General features: G+C 46.6%; 1 protein-coding gene across 2 annotated transcripts in view; it reads left to right on the plus strand.

Moving 5' to 3' along the window:
• Nucleotides 1-1,448: 1,448 nt before the first annotated feature.
• CDCP1 (CUB domain containing protein 1) overlaps nt 1,449-20,333 on the plus strand; it is a 54,303-nt gene continuing 35,418 nt past the window's right edge. For both annotated transcript variants that reach the window (XM_082847599.1, XM_082847600.1), the window contains exon 1: nt 1,449-1,576. In XM_082847599.1, coding sequence (XP_082703725.1) covers nt 1,495-1,576 — 82 coding nt within the window. In that variant the 5' untranslated portion in view covers nt 1,449-1,494. The remainder of the gene's footprint in view (nt 1,577-20,333) is intronic.

A 20,333-nucleotide genomic window follows, 5' to 3' on the forward strand; every position in this document is an offset into this window, starting at 1 on the left:
CAAAAGCTTTCCTACTTTTCTCATCCTCTTCCTTCCCTCTAGGCCTCAGTTTCCCCATCTGTCTGCCTGAGGCAGAAAGTGAACTGGAAGGTAAACTCTGATGTTCCCCCCAGCTCACAGTCCACGCCCTGCCATAGATGGAAGGGTGGGGGGCAGTCATATCCGCAGCCTGGACATCCCTGCCTCCCTCGTGGACTGTGGGCAGAGTTTGCTTTATTCTCATCATTGAAGATACACAGAAGGAGGGGATGAAGCTCCTAAGAGATGGTTTCTCAGCCCTGCTCCCAATGAGTGTAGGGACAGCCTGGAGAAGCTCAGTTCCCCCAAGAATCAAACAAAAGTGGGAGCTGAACGTAGACCAATGCTCTTTCATGTGTTCTTCTTCCAGGTTGTTCTGGGTGACACTGGCCCAGCCTCTGACTGCCCACTGGCACAGACAGACCCAGGGGGGCCCTTGGAGTCATTTTGGCAGAACCTTGGTCTGCTAGCTGAGAGTCCCTGAACCATCCACTGCCTCTCCTTGTGGCCCTGTGACCCTGGACATGGTGTGTGGTCTGCAGGGGGTAAGGAGAATCTATAGGACCTCGGAAACCAGAGAAAGATGGCACACCAGCAGCTGGGAGGAGGAAAAGATACCCAGCGCCATTGATTTACAGCCCAACGACTGGAGTAAATGCCTCACGCTAGTACCATACATACTATTCACAACTCAAGGAAGGGGCCTCTGTGGACCTGTTCAGGTTTCTTCTCTTGGCCCTCTGCAGCCTCATGCATTTATTCACTCATTCATTCACTCTTCAAAAATGTAACAAAGCAACCCCGTTTGTGGAAACCCCTTCAGGGGCTATCAAATCCTGCCTCCATAAATTGCTAACTGGCCTGGTGACCTTGGGCAGGTTGAGTGACTCAGTAAACGTTTCAACTGTTATATGGAAGGGCTGCTGTGAGCACTAGAAATACTGTGAAGTGCCTGGAGTTGGCTTCAGGCTCACAGTTTGGCAAAGAATAGCTGTAGCACCGGCGTTAAAGTCCAGCAAGCCTCCAGCCCAAATGAGGAAGCAGAGGCAGAAGCCAGGACTTGATGATCCACAGACATGATCCCCCGGAAAAATGCGCGGCACAGTGGCCTCCTTTGTCGCCCGGAAAGTAAAAGGAGGCCTCACTGGGTTCCCCAAGGGCGACCTTCGCGCCTGTAGACAAAGTCTTGAGAGAGGCGCCAGCTAGCCCTCGGAAGGTGGCTACAGGTCCCACTGCTCTGGACGAGAGAGGCGGGTGTAGAGGCAGGAAGGGGAGGAGGAAAGGGAGGAGGGGACTGACCCAGCCAGCTAGGGCTCCCGCGGCGCTAGGCGGAGCCAGGGCCACTCCGGCCCGCGCTCAGGTGAGCAAGACGGGACGGAACTAACAGAAGCCCGTGCCAGGGTCGGGCCCGCGCCCGCCGCTCCGAATCACGGGCTACATTCGCTTTCCCCGCCGAGACCGAGGCGCCACGGAGCCATGGCCGGCCTGAACTGCAGGGTCACGGTCGGACTGCTGGGGGTCCTGCTGCTGGGCGCTGCGCGCCTGGCCCGCGGATGGGGTGAGTGCGGCGCTGCCAGTGCGCGGAGCGCTGAGGGGGCACTGGGCTTTGAGGGTCTACACCGCCCGCCACGGTGGGGGGCGGGGGGCACAGACGGCTGGGGCCCCCCGGAAGCCCGGCTCCGGGGCGTGCCGCGTCGGGAGTGGTGGCCGTACCCTCCCGCATTCCGCGCGACCTCGCCCAGGACTCAGACCACGGCAAGTGGAGGTGTCCCCGAGCGGGGAGCACCGCGGTGGTCGGGGCCACGAGCCGGGCGCCGTCAGAGAAGGAGAGAAGGGCGCGCGGACGCCGGGCCCGGGGAACCTCGCTGAGGTGGCGCGCCGCGCGCTCGGGGGCTCTACCTGGATTATCGATGGCGCCGGGTTGGGCGTGAGGAGGGAACTTCACTCTCTGGCGCACCCTCTACCTCAGCGCCTGGGTCAGAGAGACGGGGCGAGAAAACGGTGGTTTGGCGCCACAACATCCCACCTTTTTTCTCACCTTTTCCCCTGTCCGTCCGCTCCTTTCTCGCTCTCCCGAAGTTTAGGAACATTAATCCGAAAATGAAAGCACTTCTGTGCCGCGGAGGCTCTGCACGACCCCGCGCCTCGCACCTGTGGGTAGTGGACTTGGACAGCGGAAGGGGGTCGGCAGAGGGGGCGGTCCACAGTTGTGTGGGAATTCCGAGTTCCGGTGGGGGGCAGGGACCGCCACATCCCAGCTACCTGGGCCTACGAGGAGCCCTGTGGGCCCTGGAAGCATTAAAACCGTACTGGTCTCTTCATGTAAGAACTTGATTTGAGGCCTTTGCTGAGACTAGTACAACTTTTGTGTTTTTAAAAGAGCTATCCAGGAAGCGATTTGGGTTTTTGATTACCCTTTGCTGCATCTAAGGGGACGTTTGTGTTTGGCAGGCAGGTATATTAGAGGAAATTAAGTTAAAAGAATCGATCTAAGCAGATGAGTTGAACTTGGGCGTTCCGGCAATTGCCATCATGACAAATCCGAGACTGGAAAGCTTCCTGGTTCTTTTCTCCAACAGCAGTGAGGTGACATATTGCTGCACAGAAGATGGGACGTTGAAAATATTTACTGTGTTTATTGTAATTTGGACTGAGTTTTCAAGATTCCCCTGAAGAAAAAGTCAGTTTAATAAAGAGTAGAGGCTTCCCTGGTGACGCAGTGGTTGAGAGTCCGCCTGCCGATGCAGGGGACATGGGTTCGTGCCCCGGTCCGGGAAGATCCCACATGCCGCGGAGCGGCTGGGCCCGTGAGCCATGGCCACTGAGCCTGCGCTCTGCAACGGGAGAGGCCTCAACAGTGAGAGGCCCGCGTACTGCAAAAAAAAAAAAAAAAAAGAATAAAGAGTAATTTAGCGAATGAAAGTAGGTGTAAATGTATGTGTGAGGAAAAATAGTGTGCCCATCACACTTGAGAGCTGTCTTGAAACTCTGGGAATTGTCTGAGATGTTTCCGGTTGTCTGTGATAACAGTTGAGAACTCCTCCAGTAAGAGTATGGTGTAAATCAAGGCATCAGTGCATTACTGACAACTATGACAGCTTATCCTGAACTGGCTTGTGTTACATGTCTGATTCTTCCCTGTGGCCTGGAGAGGCTGCCATTTTGGTCTCCAGTGAGTCCAGTGGAGTCTGTTCTTTCCAGGAAGTTCTTGACTGTTGGAGCAGTGTCTCTTGGTTATTGTATAGATACAGGGAAGCCCAGGAACTTTCCCATTTTACCTTCTTAAATCTTTCCTGTGGTCTTAGGAAGTGGACCTGTGAGGCCACATCTCTGGGCTGAACTAAAGGTTATCCCTTTGTGGTTGGAGCAGTCACAGAGTACATTTGCTTTGCCCAAAGTCTTGGGGTTGATCTAACTGGTGGAGGCCTTCGAGAAGTTAGTAGAGTCTGTCCTGAAAAGATGGAGAGAACCAGAGAGCCTAGCACAGTGGATTTATTTTATAAATCCCTGAGCTCTCTTAAGACTCTGCAGAGTGAAAATGATGTTGGTGTCACTGCAGAGATGAAGAGTAAAGGAAAGTTTGCATCTTGGTGGGGTGTGTTTGTTTGAGTTTGGTATTCCCACCAGCTCTCCCACTTCTAAGAATGAAAGACTGGTTGAGTTAAAATAGCCTTGTTAAAACCTCAACTTAGGGACTTAGGGACTCAACTTAGGGACTTCCCTGGTGGTGCAGTGGTTAAGAATCTGCCTGCCAATGCAGGCGACACAGATTTGAGCCCTGGTTCTGGAAGATGCCACGGAGCAACTAAGCCCGTGCTCCACAACTACTGAGCCCACGTGCCACAACTACTGAAGCCCACGAGCCTAGGGCCCGTGCTCTGCAACAAGAGAAGCCACTGCAATGAGAAGCCCACCCACTGCAACGAAGAGCAGCTGCCGCTCACCACAACTAGAGAAAGCCTGTGCGCAGCAACGAAGACCCAACACAGTCAAAAATAAATAAATTTATTTATTTTTAAAAAAAGTTTAGTCTAAGAGATTCAAGTAGGATAGCATTTAAAAAAAAAAGAAAAAGAAAGAAAAAAAAAAACCTCAACTTAGTGGCTTTCCAAGAACCACTCAGGTACCAGAGTCTGGGTCAGTGACCCCATTCTTGCCAAAAATATGAGTAGGCCTCAAATGACGTGTTCACTCACCCTGGGTGAGTGTGTGTGTTCATCATTCTTCAGATTCAAATGTGTAACTGGCAGAACTGAAGAGTCCTCCCCCCACTCTAACCCCCACACCTACACAGACTGTTTCTCTGCTGGCTGTAGACATGTGCCCGAGTGCTGACCCATCAGCCTCAGGGGTCACTTCATATGTTACCGTTTTGTCTGCAATGACTGTACCCTGCCCCCCCACATTCTTCTAGGGGTTCTCCCAGGCTATCAATGTGGCAAAAGGAAGTTGAAATTATTTAAATGTTTTAAGTAATATATTTATAATTATTGTAGAAAAATTGGCAACAAATATAACAAAATATCTGTGAGCAAACCACCTTGGTCATTTTGGTGCACAATTTGAGTGTGTGTGTGTGTGTGTGTGTGTGTAAAACCAAAAATGGGACCATCCCTTTGTATAGCTTTAACTAGTCCCCTATTGGTGGACATTTAGATTGCTTTCAATTTTTCCTACTAAAAATAGAACATGTCCAGAGTTTCCCTTGTGGCGCAGTGGTTGAGAATCCACCTGCCAATGCAGGGGACATGGGTTCGATCCCTGGTCCGGGAAAATCCCACATTGCTGTGGAGCAACTAAGCCTGTGTGCCACAACTACCGAGCTTGTGCTCTAGAGCCCGTGAACCACAACTACTGAGGCTGCGTGCTGCAACTACTGAAGCCCGTGCGCCTAGAGCCCCTGCTCCACAACAAGAGAAACCACTGCAATGAGAAGTCCACGCACCACAATGAAGAGTAGTCCCCACTCACTGCAACTAGAGGAAGCCCACGTGCAACAGCGAAGACCCAACGCAGCCAAGATAAATAAAATAAATATATATATTTTTAAAAAGCTTTAAAAAAATAGAACATGTCCAACAATAGGGGTCTGTTCAGTGAAAAGACGTTAAAAATTATATAGCACAGATTCTATAATGACATGAAGTGATATTATCTTTGCATTGCTAAGGTTATAAAATAGTGTCAACTGGATTATCCCATTTTGATATATCTGAGAATGTGTTCCTGTGGCTCTATTCTGCACATTCTTGACTATTTGCTCCAACTAAAATTCTGGAAATAGAATTGCTGGGATGAAGAGTGGAGAAGAGGTTAAGGTTTTGGATACACATGTCCATGTTGCCCTGTGGGTAGCTTGTCCTGTTGTTCTGGTGTACCTTCCTGCCAACAGAGTGTGAATGCCCTTTTCCCACACTCCCTGGGCTGTCATCATTGTTGTTTCACTAGCAACTATGGGAGAAGCATTCCTCCCTCTAGCTCAGCAAGCAGGGACTGAACGGTGTTGGTGGGTATTCAAGAATCTTAGGAGTGCCCCAGCTAGGTGGTACTAATAGTCCAGCAGCATTTTTTTTTTGCTAAAAACAAAAACCCAGAACTGAGTCCCTTGGCTTATAACACAAGCCTCACCTTCGATTTTGCTCAGTGATGCTGACTTTGGTTTGAATGGAGGAGAAGAGGAGTTTGCTGGTCAGAAGGATCCATGATTGAGGTCAAGATGGGTGGGACAATGGGGGCGTGATATGGGGGAGCCATAGCTAAGGCTCTCCACCTGGGTGATTAAGAAAAGTTCACACCCCTTAATTATCATTCTAAATTATAAAAATTATTCCACAATCAAATTATTTCAAACCACTTCCTACAACCTTGTAATTAGCCCATCACCTTCTGGGCAGCTGGCAACATTTTAGAGAAACCAGCAAGGAGAGCCAAGTCCCCTTCCTCACCTCTTTGTAGCCTTGGGTTTGTATTCAGTACACAAGATTTTTGTTTCTTTGTTTTTGTTTTTTTATTAATTACTAACTACTACTTGTAATACCTAACACATATTGAGCTTCTGCTCTGTGCCAGCCACTCTTCTGAGTATTTTACGTGTAAGCATCTCCCACTTAACATCAGTAATTCATCCCTAAAAACCAGACATACTGCATGAAAACACTAACTGATGACCTACATCTCATTATTTCATGTGGGACAAACTATAAAAACCTACTGCACAAAACCCAAACCCCCAACAGTTTCCAAAAGCATAATGAAACACCAGAAGATACCCATATATAATTAACAACCAATTCTATTAAATGCAAAATGCATGACATCCCTTCTGGATTGCCAGACCATTTACTGTATGTGGCTCTTCACAGACAGTTGCTTTGTGTGTAATAACTTCTGCACCCCTTTTGTTGGCAGTCATGGCGTCTCCACCAGATCCTTGCATTCTGCCTATTTTGTTTGCAACATACATTTTTTTTCAAATGTTGTATTGTGTTTGGAGATGTAAATATACATATTTCCTAAATAGACATTGGCCAAAAATAACTGTGATAGATGACACAATGTTTGAGTAATAAAAACTCAGCTGTTTCCTCTTGTGAAAATGTAAATCCAGGAGGCGTTCTTGAGTAGACCTGCTAGTCATTTAGCTCTCCAGCCTCAAGCAAGTACTCCTATAAGCCCTTAATAGAGGGGCACAGAAAGGTAAAGTAACTTGCCCAGGGCTACCCAGCAAGTATGTAGTGATGCTGAGATGGTAGCCCAGGTAGCCTGACTTCGGAACTCAGCTTCTGTCACCAGTGTGCCATGCCCCCTGTGCACAGTGGGACTCCTAAAGACAGCATTTGCTGGTCATCTTAGAGACAGTGTCTGCACTCCAGACATTTTCTTTCATTTTCTGAAAAATCAGCCTACACTTACTGAGGGCTGTGTTCATATTTGTTCTAGGAATGTGTGTTTTTTGTTTTTAAAATTTTTTTTTTGAGGTCACATTGGTGTTTAACATTGTATAAGTTTCACGTGTACAGCATTGTATTTCAGCTTATGTATACCCTACGGCATGCTCATCACCAAAAAGTTATTTTCCGTCTGTCACCGTGCAGTTGATCCCATTTTACACATTTGCGCCCCCCAACCCCCGACCCCGTCCCTTCCCCTCTGGTAACCACTACTCTGTTCTTTGAATCTACATGTTTTTTTTTGTTTGGTTTGTTCATTTATTTTGTTTTTTGTTTGTTTGTTTTTTATGTTCCACATATATGTGAAATCATACAGTATTTGACTTTCTCCATCTGATAGCATAATACCCTCAAGGTTCATCCATGTTATCGCAAGTGGCAAGATTTCATCTTTTTTATGGCTGAGTAATATTTCATTGTTTGTGTCTGTGTGTGTGTATCTATCTATCTATCTATACATATATATCACATCTTCTTTATCCATTCTTCCATCAGTGGGCATTTAGGTTGTTTCCATATGTTAACTATTATAAATAATGCTGCTATGAATATCTGGGTACATGTATCTTTTAGAATTAGTGTGTTTGTATCTTTGGGTAAATACCCAGAAGTGGGATAGCTGGATCATATGGTAATGTGTATATGTTTTTAATATGTAAACAATATAAAAACTGTACTTAGAAAAAGAATTACCTGTACGTGGTAACAAAATTTCAAATAGTACAAAATGATCTGTGGCGGGGAGAGGGGAGTATGTCCCCTTCTACCTCTGACCCCAGGCCTCCTCCCAGAGGCAGCTGTGGTTTCTTGTGCATTGTTCCTGAGCATGTACAAGTTTACAAATATACATACCTCCCTTCTTTACACAAAAAGGAGCACAAATATAGTATATAGTATAGGATGTGTCCCATATGCGTCTTGATTTTTTTCATGTAGCAATCCATCTTGGTTCTAACTCCATACCAGAACATACGGAGCTGCCATGCTTTTTGACAGCTGCATAATATTCCTTGTCGTGGGAGCATCGTGTTATATTTAACCAGCCACTTGTTAATGGATTGTTTCCAATCGTCTGTTGCTATGAACAGAGCCTCACTGACCATCTTTACAGCTGACTTTTTTGAGTATATGGACAAGTTTATCTGTAAGTTAAATTCCTGGATGAGGAGTTACTGGGTCAAAGCGTTTGTACAGAAAATGTCAAATAGAAGAAAGTGAGTAATAGGGGAAGCAGCTTGCCCAAGAGCCCAGCTAATAGGTGGTAGTGCCATCTATAAATCTGGGCAGTCTCGTTTCAGAGTACAGGCTCTTAACCACCCCAGGCTGCAATTTACTCCTTTCTTTATTCTTTCCAGTTGAAACTAATCATGAACTTTAGGCAAGGGAAATATTTTGAATTTCCTTTCAAATATTTACTTTCAGTTCCGTGATCAGAATGCCATGAGCACTGTGTATTGAGAAGGCTGAAGACGGGCTTGCACTCTGATAGCTCCTCATGTTTGCATTGAGGACTGATTAATTCTTTATGACTTTTTACCTTGATAAGTCTAATAGTTAAGGTGTAACACCCTTTGAGCTGCTGTAACACAGACCCAGATGTGTCTAATGGCTCAAATGCAATAGATGTTTATTTCTTACTCACAGAAGGTCCTAAACAGGGGATCTCCTCCAAGCAGTGATATGGGGACCCAGGCTCCTTCCACTTTCTGACTCCACCATCTTCAAGAAGTGTGGCTTCTGTGTTCATCCATATCAAACTGATAGAAGATAAAAGAGCAGGAGGGGTCTTACATGGAGGGTTTTATGGTCCAGGAATGGAATTTGTTTAATATCAATTCTGCTGTCACTCTGTTGACTAAAACTCAGTGGCATGGCTCTATCCACCTGAAAGGGAGACTGAAATGTAGTATAGATGGGAACCCAGGAAGAAGTCATCGTCGCAGGCAGAGTGGTATGAGTGCCAGACTTAAGGGTCAGGACACCTGGTTCTAACTTCAAGTCTTGTCAACAGTTAGCCTATGACTTGGGAAAAGTTGCCCTGTCTCCTTAGGCCTCAGTTTCCCAGACTTTCATGTAGGGGCTTGGACCGTGCAGAGGAACCACCAGCCCTAATGTCTTATGAGCTGATTTACATGAGAGCTGATTTGTGGATCTTCTGGAGACCCCCGAGCTATTGGAAGAGCTCAGGCAGGGTCATATCCAATCCCCATTAGGAAAGTGGCTGGAATGGTGCTTGGCACATAGCAGGCATTTAATAAATATCGGTGGAATAAACAAACGGATAATCCAGCTCAAGGCCAGTTCCTTCTAGGAGAGGGTATGAGCTTATAGACGTTAGATGACTTCTTCAAGTCACTGTGAGAAGGTGGCAAGGGCAAGAAGGTCTAAAGCCCAGGTCTTCTGGCTCCAAATCTGATGCAAATCAGACAGAAGAGGAGGAGGAGGGAAGCACAGTCCCAGTGACTGCGTGTGTGGACTGGGAAAACTAGAAAGCAGAAAAAAGAAAGTGTGGATTGATAGACGGAGCCACAGCTTTCTGTGTCCCTTCAGGGTGTGGAAGACATCTCCTTGGTGGTCTGGGTTCTCTTCCTCACCCCAGGACCCAGGATCTTCATTCTGTAGAACATGCTCATAAGTCTCTGCTGGTCCACTTCCAGGAGGAAGTGGATGGGGGTGTGGGTGGGTTTTCGGGAATGCAACCCCACTCCTGGATACTTGCAAGGGAAAAACTAGAAAATGATGGCGATACAGTGAAAGAAGCAAGGTGTAAAGTAGTGTGTGTATGTACAGTGTGACTCTAGTCATAGGAAAAAAGACTGGAAGGAAGAAGTTACACCAGAAGTATCTGGCCTACAGTGTAGCCAGCAGAGCCCTCCTGCGTGAAGGATGGTTTGCTGGTAGCCGTGATGATCATGACAAGGACTTTGTATTGTCCTGCACATTCTCCCATGTGAACCACACTGCGTCACAAGATCCCAGCTTGGTTCGTGTGGTTTGGATTTCTCTAAACAGTAATACTGATTTGTGATAGAATACAGTAGAAAATCAGAATTTGTTTTACAGACATATACCTCACAAACTTTTATAAAATGTGAAGTTCTTTCTTCAGTTACTGTACTTAAAAAATAATCTGCACTTTTCAGTTCTCTCCTGAGTACTGAAGGGCACCCCTGAGAGCCTTGTTAGTCTGACTTTGCCAGGGAGAGGCTGTACTCTTGGACGGGCCGTCCATTCTGCCAGATGGAAATGCAGCTCAACAATACACTATGAGGCCATTAACCACCTCACCCTAGACTGTGAACATCTTTAAATAATAAATTCGGAAATATTTTGAAAAAACAAATTATAACTGTTCCATGAGCACCAATGGTATAACTTTCTTTGTTTTAAGTGAAGTGCAAATATTCCCTACCCTCAATGGCAGACACCAAAGCATTCTGGGGGAAATGTGCCACTTCTGTAAAAACTTATGGGTGCCTACGTGCTGTCTTTGGCTGGGACAATAAAAGACAGTCTCCAGAATTGAGTTCATCAACTTTCTGCATCCAAAAATTACACAGAGTTCAAGTCAGGCTGTTGTTTTTGTTTTGGGGTCTGCCCACTTGGCCATCTCCAAGTAATGTCACACAATGCTTGGAGCCATGAGGAGACTTCTCAACACTTGGCAATTTGTGGTCCATCTGAGAGCTGGGCTAGGATGGTGTATGTCCAGGCACGTGCCAGATTCCTTCAAGCAGATGCTTTATCTTCCATCATTGGGCTGGTGGTGGGGACATCAAGCTATTTCAAACAAGGATGTTTGGCTGAAACATTTTTTAACCTGAGAACAACTCACAAACATTTGGTGAGAGGTCCTGGGACATCAGTCTATTTCAAACAAGGATGTTTGGCTGAAACATTTTTTAACCTGAGAACAACTCACGAACATTTGGTGAGAGGTCCCAGGACATCATGGAGGATGCAGAGATGGTGAGATGAAGCCCCCGAGTGTGAAGGGCAGACAGACGCCTAACTCTGGTGCACAGTGGCACACCGGCCACGGAGGAGAGTCCAAGAGCCAGCAGCACAGAGGGTGAAGTTATCAAATGCTGCTCCTCCTGCTAGAAGTCTACGCTATGCTGGAGGCCCCAGGCAGCCGGGGACACTGTCTCGGGAGGACTTAGCCTGTGGTGATGGGCTGTCTTTACCACCAACCGCCCTGCTGACAAGTCTCACTGGAGTGGGGCCCTGGAGTATCTTCGAGGCATAGACCCAATGAAAATAACGTCTGTAAATCACTCAGCACAGTGTCCAGCCTCGAACAGATTCCTCACTTAATAATTGTTATTACTTTGATCATTTGAGTTGAGCCCAAGAAGAACATTGAAATTTTCAGCAGCAGACAACATGGACCAAACTGCCCAGGCCGTTGTCTGTGTAACCAGGTTGCTTTTGGGAGACATTTTGGTTGTTTCAGCCTCTGCTACTACATACTATGCTTCAGCCCCTATCCCAGTGCGGTCAGCTTTGGGCCCTTATGAGGAACGGGAAGCTCCTAGAATAGAAGCTGCTGGATTAAAAACTGCAAGAAATTGTTCTCAATGACACTAGAACATGTTTTTAAAAATTGTTTGTGGGTAAGCACCAGCGCACGCCAGTGCGTGCGTGCATGCATGCACGCACACGCACAAACACACACATTTCCTTTTAGCCAAGGAACTGACCAGACCGGTTTTATGTAACTTAAACATCAGGCCCAATTACACATGAGAAGTGAAAAGAACTTCCTAGTGGGCTTCCAAAGATTACAGCTGTCCTTGTGAGCAGGTGTCATAAACCGAGACTGGGCTGGAGTGTGCCAGGCCGTGAAACCAGAGCTGGATATTCTGTGGAGTCTGGCAGGGCCCCTGCTTTCATCCCTGCTGAGAGGTGGAGGATTGCCCAACTGCCCTGAAGTTGCTGACAGTCTTATCAGGCACTTCAGCCCTGGGCTGTCAGGAACAAGTTCTCAACTTATCACAACAAAGAAGACGTTTTTTTCAAATTGTAGACAGTGCTTGGGTCATTTTGCAGAAGCCCATCCCAACACAATGCAGCCAAACCCTTGAAATAACATCTTCCAGCCTCCCTGGTCTCTGCTTCTGTGGGAATACAATTCCAGTTCCAGCCAGGAACCGTGGGACACTAAGGAAGGTATGTCCCACTGGCACCTTGAAACTCCAGATAAGCATCTTCTTCTCCTTCCCCTAGTAACTGGAGACTGGAAACAAGCCAAATGTCCATGATTAGAAGACTGGTTAAATTAATGATGGTACATCCAAACAGTGGAATGCTACACAGCCATTTAAAAGAATGGGGTGGCTCTCGGTGTACAGACATGGCATAACCCCCCCAGATATATTCTTGAGGGGAAAACACAAGATTCAGAACAGTGAGGATGCTATGCCACCCTTTGGCAAAGTGAAATGAAATAACATAGGGGTGCCTTATAGAGATATGCTTGCATATTTTACTTTGTGCTTCATGTATTTTTTATCTAAAAGTAAAATATATTTTTCAACTTTATTGAAATATAATGTACATACCATAAAATTCACCACTCAACTGCACTGTTTGATGAGTGCTGTCAGGTGGTACAACGTTTCAGTCACCCTGCAAAGTTCCTCCAGACCCCTTTGCAGGCAGAGGCCCTGCCGTTTGGCCCGTGGAAACCATTGAATTGCCTTCTATCACCACAGTTTTGTCTTAAAAATAGTTTTAAACTAAAAAACAAAATTTAAAGCCAGCTATGGGTATAGCAATGATTCTGTCTTCAAAAAAGTCTACAGATGCTTCCTGCAAGAATTTGGTGTATAGAAGGGATGGAGTAGAAGTATTAAGTCACTGGGAATCAAGGAACTAATGACCAAAACTGCCTTCTCCACCTGGAGCAACTTTTCTTGAAAAACAATTTGCTGCATTTCCCACCCCCCTATCCACTGTTAGGGCCTAGCACTGAGCAGACCTAGAGAATCTGATTTTTGCCTAGACTGTCTTGAAAAGATCTAGCCTAGTCTTGGGTTATTTGGTAACAGATTCCATTCATTCCCCAGATGTTGGAGGCCCCTTGTGCTGGATGCTGGACATTGAGAGGTAGAAAACCCTAGTCCCTTGCTCTCTGGGGGCTCACCACCCAGAAGGGATTCAAACATGTAAACCAGGAGCTACAAATGGGTGGCCCGAGGGCCTTGGCCCAGTTCTGTTTGATGTGTTTTGAAAAAAATCTGAATTACAATATATTTAGTAGAGCATGTACCCTCTGATTCAATAAAGACCCTCCTCACTATGTTGGCTTTTCTCATTTATATCACCTGCCTAGACCCTGAAAGCATTTGAGTTTGAGACAATATGCAGTGTGGTAAGTACAGCAAAAGATGTATGTATGAGAACTGCAATAAAGGTTGAGGATGGAGAATACCTTCCACAGGCAGGAAAAGAGAAGGAGGAGGACAGGTGTTCTGGTGTCTGAGGTCTGTGGAACATCATAGCAAAACCCTAAAATAGGCCCTGGAACAGAAGTACGGCTCTGTCATTTATCACCAGTAATCCCATGGTGTTGTTTTGATATTTTAAAAGTGTTGGGTCATTTGTAGAGATGTGGATGGACCTAGAGACTGTCATACAGAGTGAAGTAATCCAGAAAGAGAAAAGCAAATATTGTATATTAACGCATGTATGTAGAATCTAGAAAAATGATAGAAATGAACTGGTTTGCAATGCAGAAATAGAGACACAGATGTAGAGAACAAATGTACGGACACCAAGGGCTGGGATGAATTGGGGGATTGGGATTGACATATATACACTAATATGTATAAAATAAATAACTAATAATAACCTGCTGTATAGCACGGGGAACTCCACTTTGCTGTACAGTAGAATCTAACACAACACTGTGAAACAACTATACCCCAGTAAAAAAAACAAATAAATAAAATAAAAGTGTTCTCCCACCATCTCTGAAAAGACAGCTTGCAAAGTGATCCTCTATCTGGAAAAATGTAATTAAGAGTAATCCTTCAATTTATGATTCATGACTGGAGACCAGCTATAGGCGCAAAGCAGAATGTAGTTTGAATGATGATTAAATGCCTCATTACTCTGGGATTTTCTAACTGAGTTTTGTTCCCATCCTCCTCTTCCTTCCTTGGCAATAGCACTTAGCAGCAGGACCAACTCCTGCTGTGAGGAAGGAATACAGGTTATGAAAGGGAAAGTGCTCTGAACAACAGCCTCTCTCCCTTTCAGGAATAACCATCTACTTTTTCTTCCACCTGCAGACACAATGTGCCTCCTCAAAACCCCTAGCTCAGCATTCTTGGTCCCTCAACTCAGTTTTTCACCTCCCTGAATTTATGACATAATTATCTTAAGATCATTAGCTAGTGCCACCACTGGCACTGTCCAGGTGCCAATAGCGGCCTCTTAGTTGATGTAACACCCTCCATAATGATCATCCTTGTTGATATAATTTCGTCCGTGATGGCTGAACACCTATAATGTCCATTCTTACTGATTTAACGCCTCCCATGTTAATACCTTCTGTAACAGCAATCCTCGTGGACATACACCTTCCATAACAACTGTCCTTGTTGACATAGTACCTTCCATAATGGCCCTCCTCATTGACATGACACCTCCTGGGGGCTGTCCTGACCCCTCTGGATGAAGAAAGCATGTGTCTTTCTGGCCCCAAATATCTCCTAGAGTGTGCAGGCTTCCTTTGCTGACCTGTTTTACCATGGGGTTATGTGGTTTGCTGGAGAAATCACTGTACTGACTGGCCCATGGTCGTTTGAGAGAGCTTCATTCAAAGACTTACTCTCCAAGTCAGGCTATGTGGATGGATCACCCCCACTCCCACCCCGGTCTTTAAGGTTGCTGGAAACAATGGTAACTAGACTTATTATGGTGATCATTTCATGACGCATGTAAGTCAAATCATTACATTGTACACCTTAAACTTACAATGTTGTATGTCAATTATATCTCAATAAAACTGGAAGAAAAAAATTTAAATAAAAATATTAAAAGATTGCTGGAGATAACAACAACAAAAGGTACTAACCCCTACTCCCTAAAACAAGAGGTTTAAACAGAAGGATGTATTCCCAGTTGGCTGCAGCCCTGGCCCCTGGGATAGGGCTGGCCCACACTCCCCAGTCCTGTCCCCCTAAGTGATCAGGAGGTTGGGTCTCTGCAGTTAAGAAGCAGTTAGACCTAGGGCTTCCCTGGTGGCGCAGTGGTTAAGAATCCGCCTGCCAATGCAGGGGACATGGGTTCGAGCCCTGGTCCGGGAGGATCCCACATGCCGCGGAGCAACTAAGCCTGTGTGCCACAACTACTGAAGCCCGTGTGCCACAACTACTGAAGCCCGTGCGCCTAGAGCTTGTGCTCCGCAACAAAAGAAGCCACCGCAATGAGAAGCCCTCCGCACCACAACAAAGAGCAGCCCCTGCTCGTGCAACTAGAGAAAGCCCACGCACAGCAACGGAAGACCCAACGCAGCCAAAAATAAATAAATTAATTAAATAAATCTATTTAAAAAAAAAAGAAGAAGAAGCAGTTAGGCCTGATGAGTGTAGATTCTTATTTAACCATCTCCCTGCTAGCTTTTTATCAGAGGAACTTGAACAGCTAATCTCTGATGGCAAGGTGAGACCATTGGCAAAGGACTCAGGGAACACTAAAGAAATGGGAATTTCAGTAACTTCTGAACTTCTGGCAGATGGAGAAGGAGAAGGGCCCTCATTCTGTTCGTGTCCCTGAGCACACATACAGATGGGTTTTTTAACTCTGCTCCTTTGATTCTTACCCATCTGTCCTTGTGATCCTCAGTGACTTTCAAGTTCGTCATGACTCACACTTCAAGGTCTGGCAAAATGAATCTTTTTAACATTTCATAAAATGTTAATGTGATTTACACTGGCCCTGTGGCAATTTAGCATATCATCCTGACTTATTTGCAGTGGTCATAAACTCAGTTATATTTGTTGTTTAATTCTGCAATTCCCACGTGCAAAATCTCTTATTATGCAGATTTCTCTACTTCTGTGAGCCTCTTTGGAATCATCCCTCCACCCAGTACAATTCCATTCCACGTGGAGTGAAATGTTAAAGTCCGGGTCTTATCGCGGCAAGAAGCCTTAAAATGGCCACAGTCCCAGAGGGGTTTATACATAGATGTGTTCATTTGCTCCAGATTGTGGCCCAGACAGGGCTCATGACCTCGTTATGCATCTCTAACATACGTCTCCAATATGGCATGTCTTTGATCATAAAAGGGAAAGATACAACAGAAGGTTTGGATGGCTCCCTGCAAACCCATCACCACTTTAAAAAGTAATTCAAAGCACAAGCCCTGCAGACAGTTGATCGCTAGTGTCCACTTTGGAGAATCATTCAGTTACTTTAGAAAATTAACTTGCATCATTGCATATAAATTTCTTTCCTAGGGAGTTTGGGAATTAAGAGTAGGGAGTGAATGGATGGACACAACGGTCCCTGTTTTGATAAACTATTCCAACAAGTCAGATTGACTAAGAATGCCCATGGTTCCTTTTATTTAAAATTGCTCTTTGAACTTCATTGTCCTCTATGATTGTTCTCAGAGCTATGGAAATAGTAAACTATTTTAAAGGGAACCATGGGTCTCTCACTGAGGGGGTGAGAACATGATGTCCTTTGAGTTCTGAAGTCCGTGGATGTGACTCCCCGAAGCTGGGCGCAGCCTGGTGCATCTCTGTATGCTGGCACCCGGCCTGGAGAGCAGCTCACCGTTACCTTGAGTCACGTGGCCCAAGTCAGCCTTCATTGCAATCGCAGCACCAAGTTGTCTTCGGGCCTTCCGCTTCTGTTGTGCGTGCCCTGGACCTCCTCCTGCGCCTTCTTCCCTGCCCTGACCCCTGCCCCGCCAGTGCAGGCCTGGGTCCCAGTTCACCCTGATGCAAGGTTGCACTTGGTCACCCCCAGGCACTTTATTTATAACTGTAGTCGATGTTCAATCCTTTCTGGTGTGTTAACTGACTGTTGCAGTGTTTTTAGTGTATGGGCTTAAAACGTGGTCCTGTCCTTTAAAGAGCCTATGAAGCTCTTGTGTTGGAATGGCAGGCTAGTTCTTCACTTGGGAGGTGCACATGCTATTTGGGGCCGGGGCATGGGATGATCCCCCGTCCTGTCACCTCCTGTTCCTCCATACTTCCAGCAATAGCCTGAAGAATTCCCCCAGCTTGTCCTAGCCCCCACACTCAGCTTCTCTGTGGGGATGCTGTGTGGGTAGCCATCAGCCCACTTCCCTTTACTTCCGAGAAAGAGAATGAAAAAAGATTTGCCCTGCTACCGCAAGAGGCTGCTTTTCCCAAACCAGCCAGGGGAGTAAGGTGGGTGGAGTGGGGAGGGGGACAGGGTTATGGGGGAGCATTGGTGTGCCTTCTCAATCAGGTCCTGCCTGATCTCCAAACCAATGAACGAGCAGCTTTACAGCTCAGATACCTGGAAGGACAGGTGGGAGTCTCTTTCCAGGAGGAGGTATTTCCTGCCAAGCCAACCAGAGGTCTGGGTTGGGAGTCTTGCAGCCCAAGTAAAGGGGAAGAAAATTCAGGAGATGGGGATTTGGGGAACTCTCCTAAACATAGGTGTGATTTCGCCCATGAATCTCACTGACAGTGGCCTTGAGAAGTGAGCCCCTCGGGCAGGGGCTTCTGGGGGATGCTTTCCTTCCAAGACCTGGCACTAGCCCTTTATACCCAGTGCTTTGTTCCAGAATTATGGCTGCTTTCCTTCTGCCACCAACTTGGCCACTTGCCTCCCATGCCCACAGTCCCCAGGCAAGGCTCACAAAGCTACAGAGCCATCGACGGCCAGACACGCCAGGTTCCCTTTCTCAGGTCCTTGCCTAGAGATGCTGCCAAAAAAATCACACAAAAGAAGAACCAGGCCCCAAACATTTTGAATTCCGGGGAACTTTAAATCTTCAGTTTAAATTCAAACCACATTTTCAAATTATTTTTAAACGAAGCACCTATTTAAACAAAGTGCATTTTAAACAAATACCTTTCCCTTTTGATATCCTGGAGATTCCCTAGAGAGCCAGCAGCTAGGAAATGTTTTATTCCTTCTCGAGTGACTGTTGATGATAATAGGCCAGTCTCATCACAAGGCTCCTGGCCATGTGTGGACTTCCCTGGGCAGGGCTGGCTCTGCTGACGAGTCATTTTTCATGGGCTGGTCTCCAGTGTCAGACTGCTCGGGCACAAATCTGGCCCTGCCTCTTACTAATCATACATGCCTGGGCAAGTTACTTGACCTCTCTGAGCCTCGGTTTCGTCATCTTTAAAATGTGGATTAACATTAGAACCTGCTCTGTGGGGTGGCTGTGGGCATTTATAAATTCTTATCAAGTGCAAGCACGGACCCTGCACATACTAAGTACTCAGTGTTATTATTAAGACTGGCCTGGTATCCAGACTCCAAAGGCTTCTCATCCAAGAAAGGCATATCGGTTTCTGAAATAGCAACTTGCCTTGTGGTTCTTTTTGATGTGAATGTGGGAAATTAACTATTTCCAGGCAGGCAGAAGGCTGGTCTTCCTGCCATTGGTGAGACTTTCCCCTCGGTTTACCGGTCTGTAAACAGACCTGATCAAAGAGATTTAGCGTGTCTACACCATTTATTCCTCCACAGCCTGCAGGCCTTGCTGCCCCAGGTCCACTGGATTAATAACACTATGACTTTGGTAGTGTGAGAGTCCGGCACCCCCTCATCACAGCAGGCCCCATTCAGATGGGTTATGTTGGTGCTGATGCTCAGGCCCTCCGTGTCAGCCAACAACTCCAAGTACTTCATAACAATGGCAGCACTTCCTCCCCTTCTGCTGGTTGATTCCACCAGCTTTGGCAACTTACGGGAGGGCAGCTCAGTGTGGTACCCTGGGGGGTGGGGAGGGCAAGTGTGCTGAGGTCAAACCAGAATCTCCCAGCTGCCTCCTGAGCTCAGCAAACAGGAACTTGAGGTCACTTCTCTGAGCCTCAAAGGCATGCTGGAGTCACATGAGTAAGCACATGTAGAAGGACCTTAATAGTCGGTGGGCAGGGCCAGGCCAGGGCAGGGGAGGTGTGGAAAATTTAAGGAAGCACTCACACTTGCATAATCCTGAGTGTGATGAAGTTTGCCCCTAGGCACCTTACCTGCCTCGCCCTGAGTCCAGCCCAGCCAGCCAGGACTCTGGGCTTTAGATTGAGAGCCTAGTTGCTGCTACAGTTGTTTCCCTACTTAACACCCTTCAACAGCGCCCCAGCAGTACTGCCCCAGTAGCAGTAGTTGTAATGTGCTCTCTATCATTACTAATATCAACAATAACAGCTAACATCAATTGACTACCTGGCAGCGTTCTAAGCACTTCATAGGTACTAACTCACTTAGTCCTTACGAGAATTCCATTATTACCCCCATTTGCAGGTAAGGAAAGTAAGGCACAGAGAAGCTAAGGAATATGCCCAACAGGACACAGCTGGTAAGTGGTACCAAGCCAGGAATTGATCCCAGGCAGTCAGATGCTAGACTCTAAGCTCTTCACCACTACACAAAGCTCCTAAGATATGCTGGTCCCACTGGGTGAAGCCCAAACTCCATGGCAGCAACAAAGCCTCTTCCTGGCCTGGCCCCTTCCCCTGTCTCCTGCCTCCTCTACCCACATTTCCTTGCCCTCTGGCCAAACCAAACTCCCTGGAGTGGCTATAAGGAAGCTGTCATCTTCACACCTGTGACTTTGCCGCTGCCGTTCTCTCTACCTATCCTTCCGACACCTGTTTCTCTATAGGCAAACTCCTTATTCATTCTTCTAGACCCATCTTAAGTTTCCTCCGTGAAATCTTCCTTGACCACCCCCAGACAGTTAGTGGCTGACCTCAGCATCTTCAGAGTACCTTGACCTTTCTTGGTGCCCTCAAATTGCTGACTAACTGATGGGGTCTGATGGGGTCTGATGGAGTAGACAGACAGGCAAACGTACATTCAACTTCTGTGAATTCAGCAATTGCCTCCTGCAGGGAGTAGGCGGGAGAAATCATGCAAATGGTGTGAGTGTCCCCACGGGGTGGATGCAGGGTGGAAGGGTGAATCGCCGGCCCTTCTGCTGGTGTCCCTTCCTCCAGCTCTCATGATATGTGCATCCACAATTTAACAAATTGGATTTTGCAAACCTGGTCCCTAAAATCAAATCAGTGCTTTATGTGGTGCTCAGTCTGAGAAGCAGGGATCTGCTCCGTGGGGGAGCAGACACCAGCCACAGCCCCATCGACTCTTTGAGAGAGCGATGTGGGTCTGCAGTGTGACGTCTTCCTGAGAGAG

This window comes from Leucopleurus acutus (genome assembly GCF_964270905.1).
Source record: "Leucopleurus acutus genome assembly, chromosome: 10".
NCBI classification, from domain to species: Eukaryota; Metazoa; Chordata; class Mammalia; order Artiodactyla; family Delphinidae; genus Leucopleurus; species Leucopleurus acutus.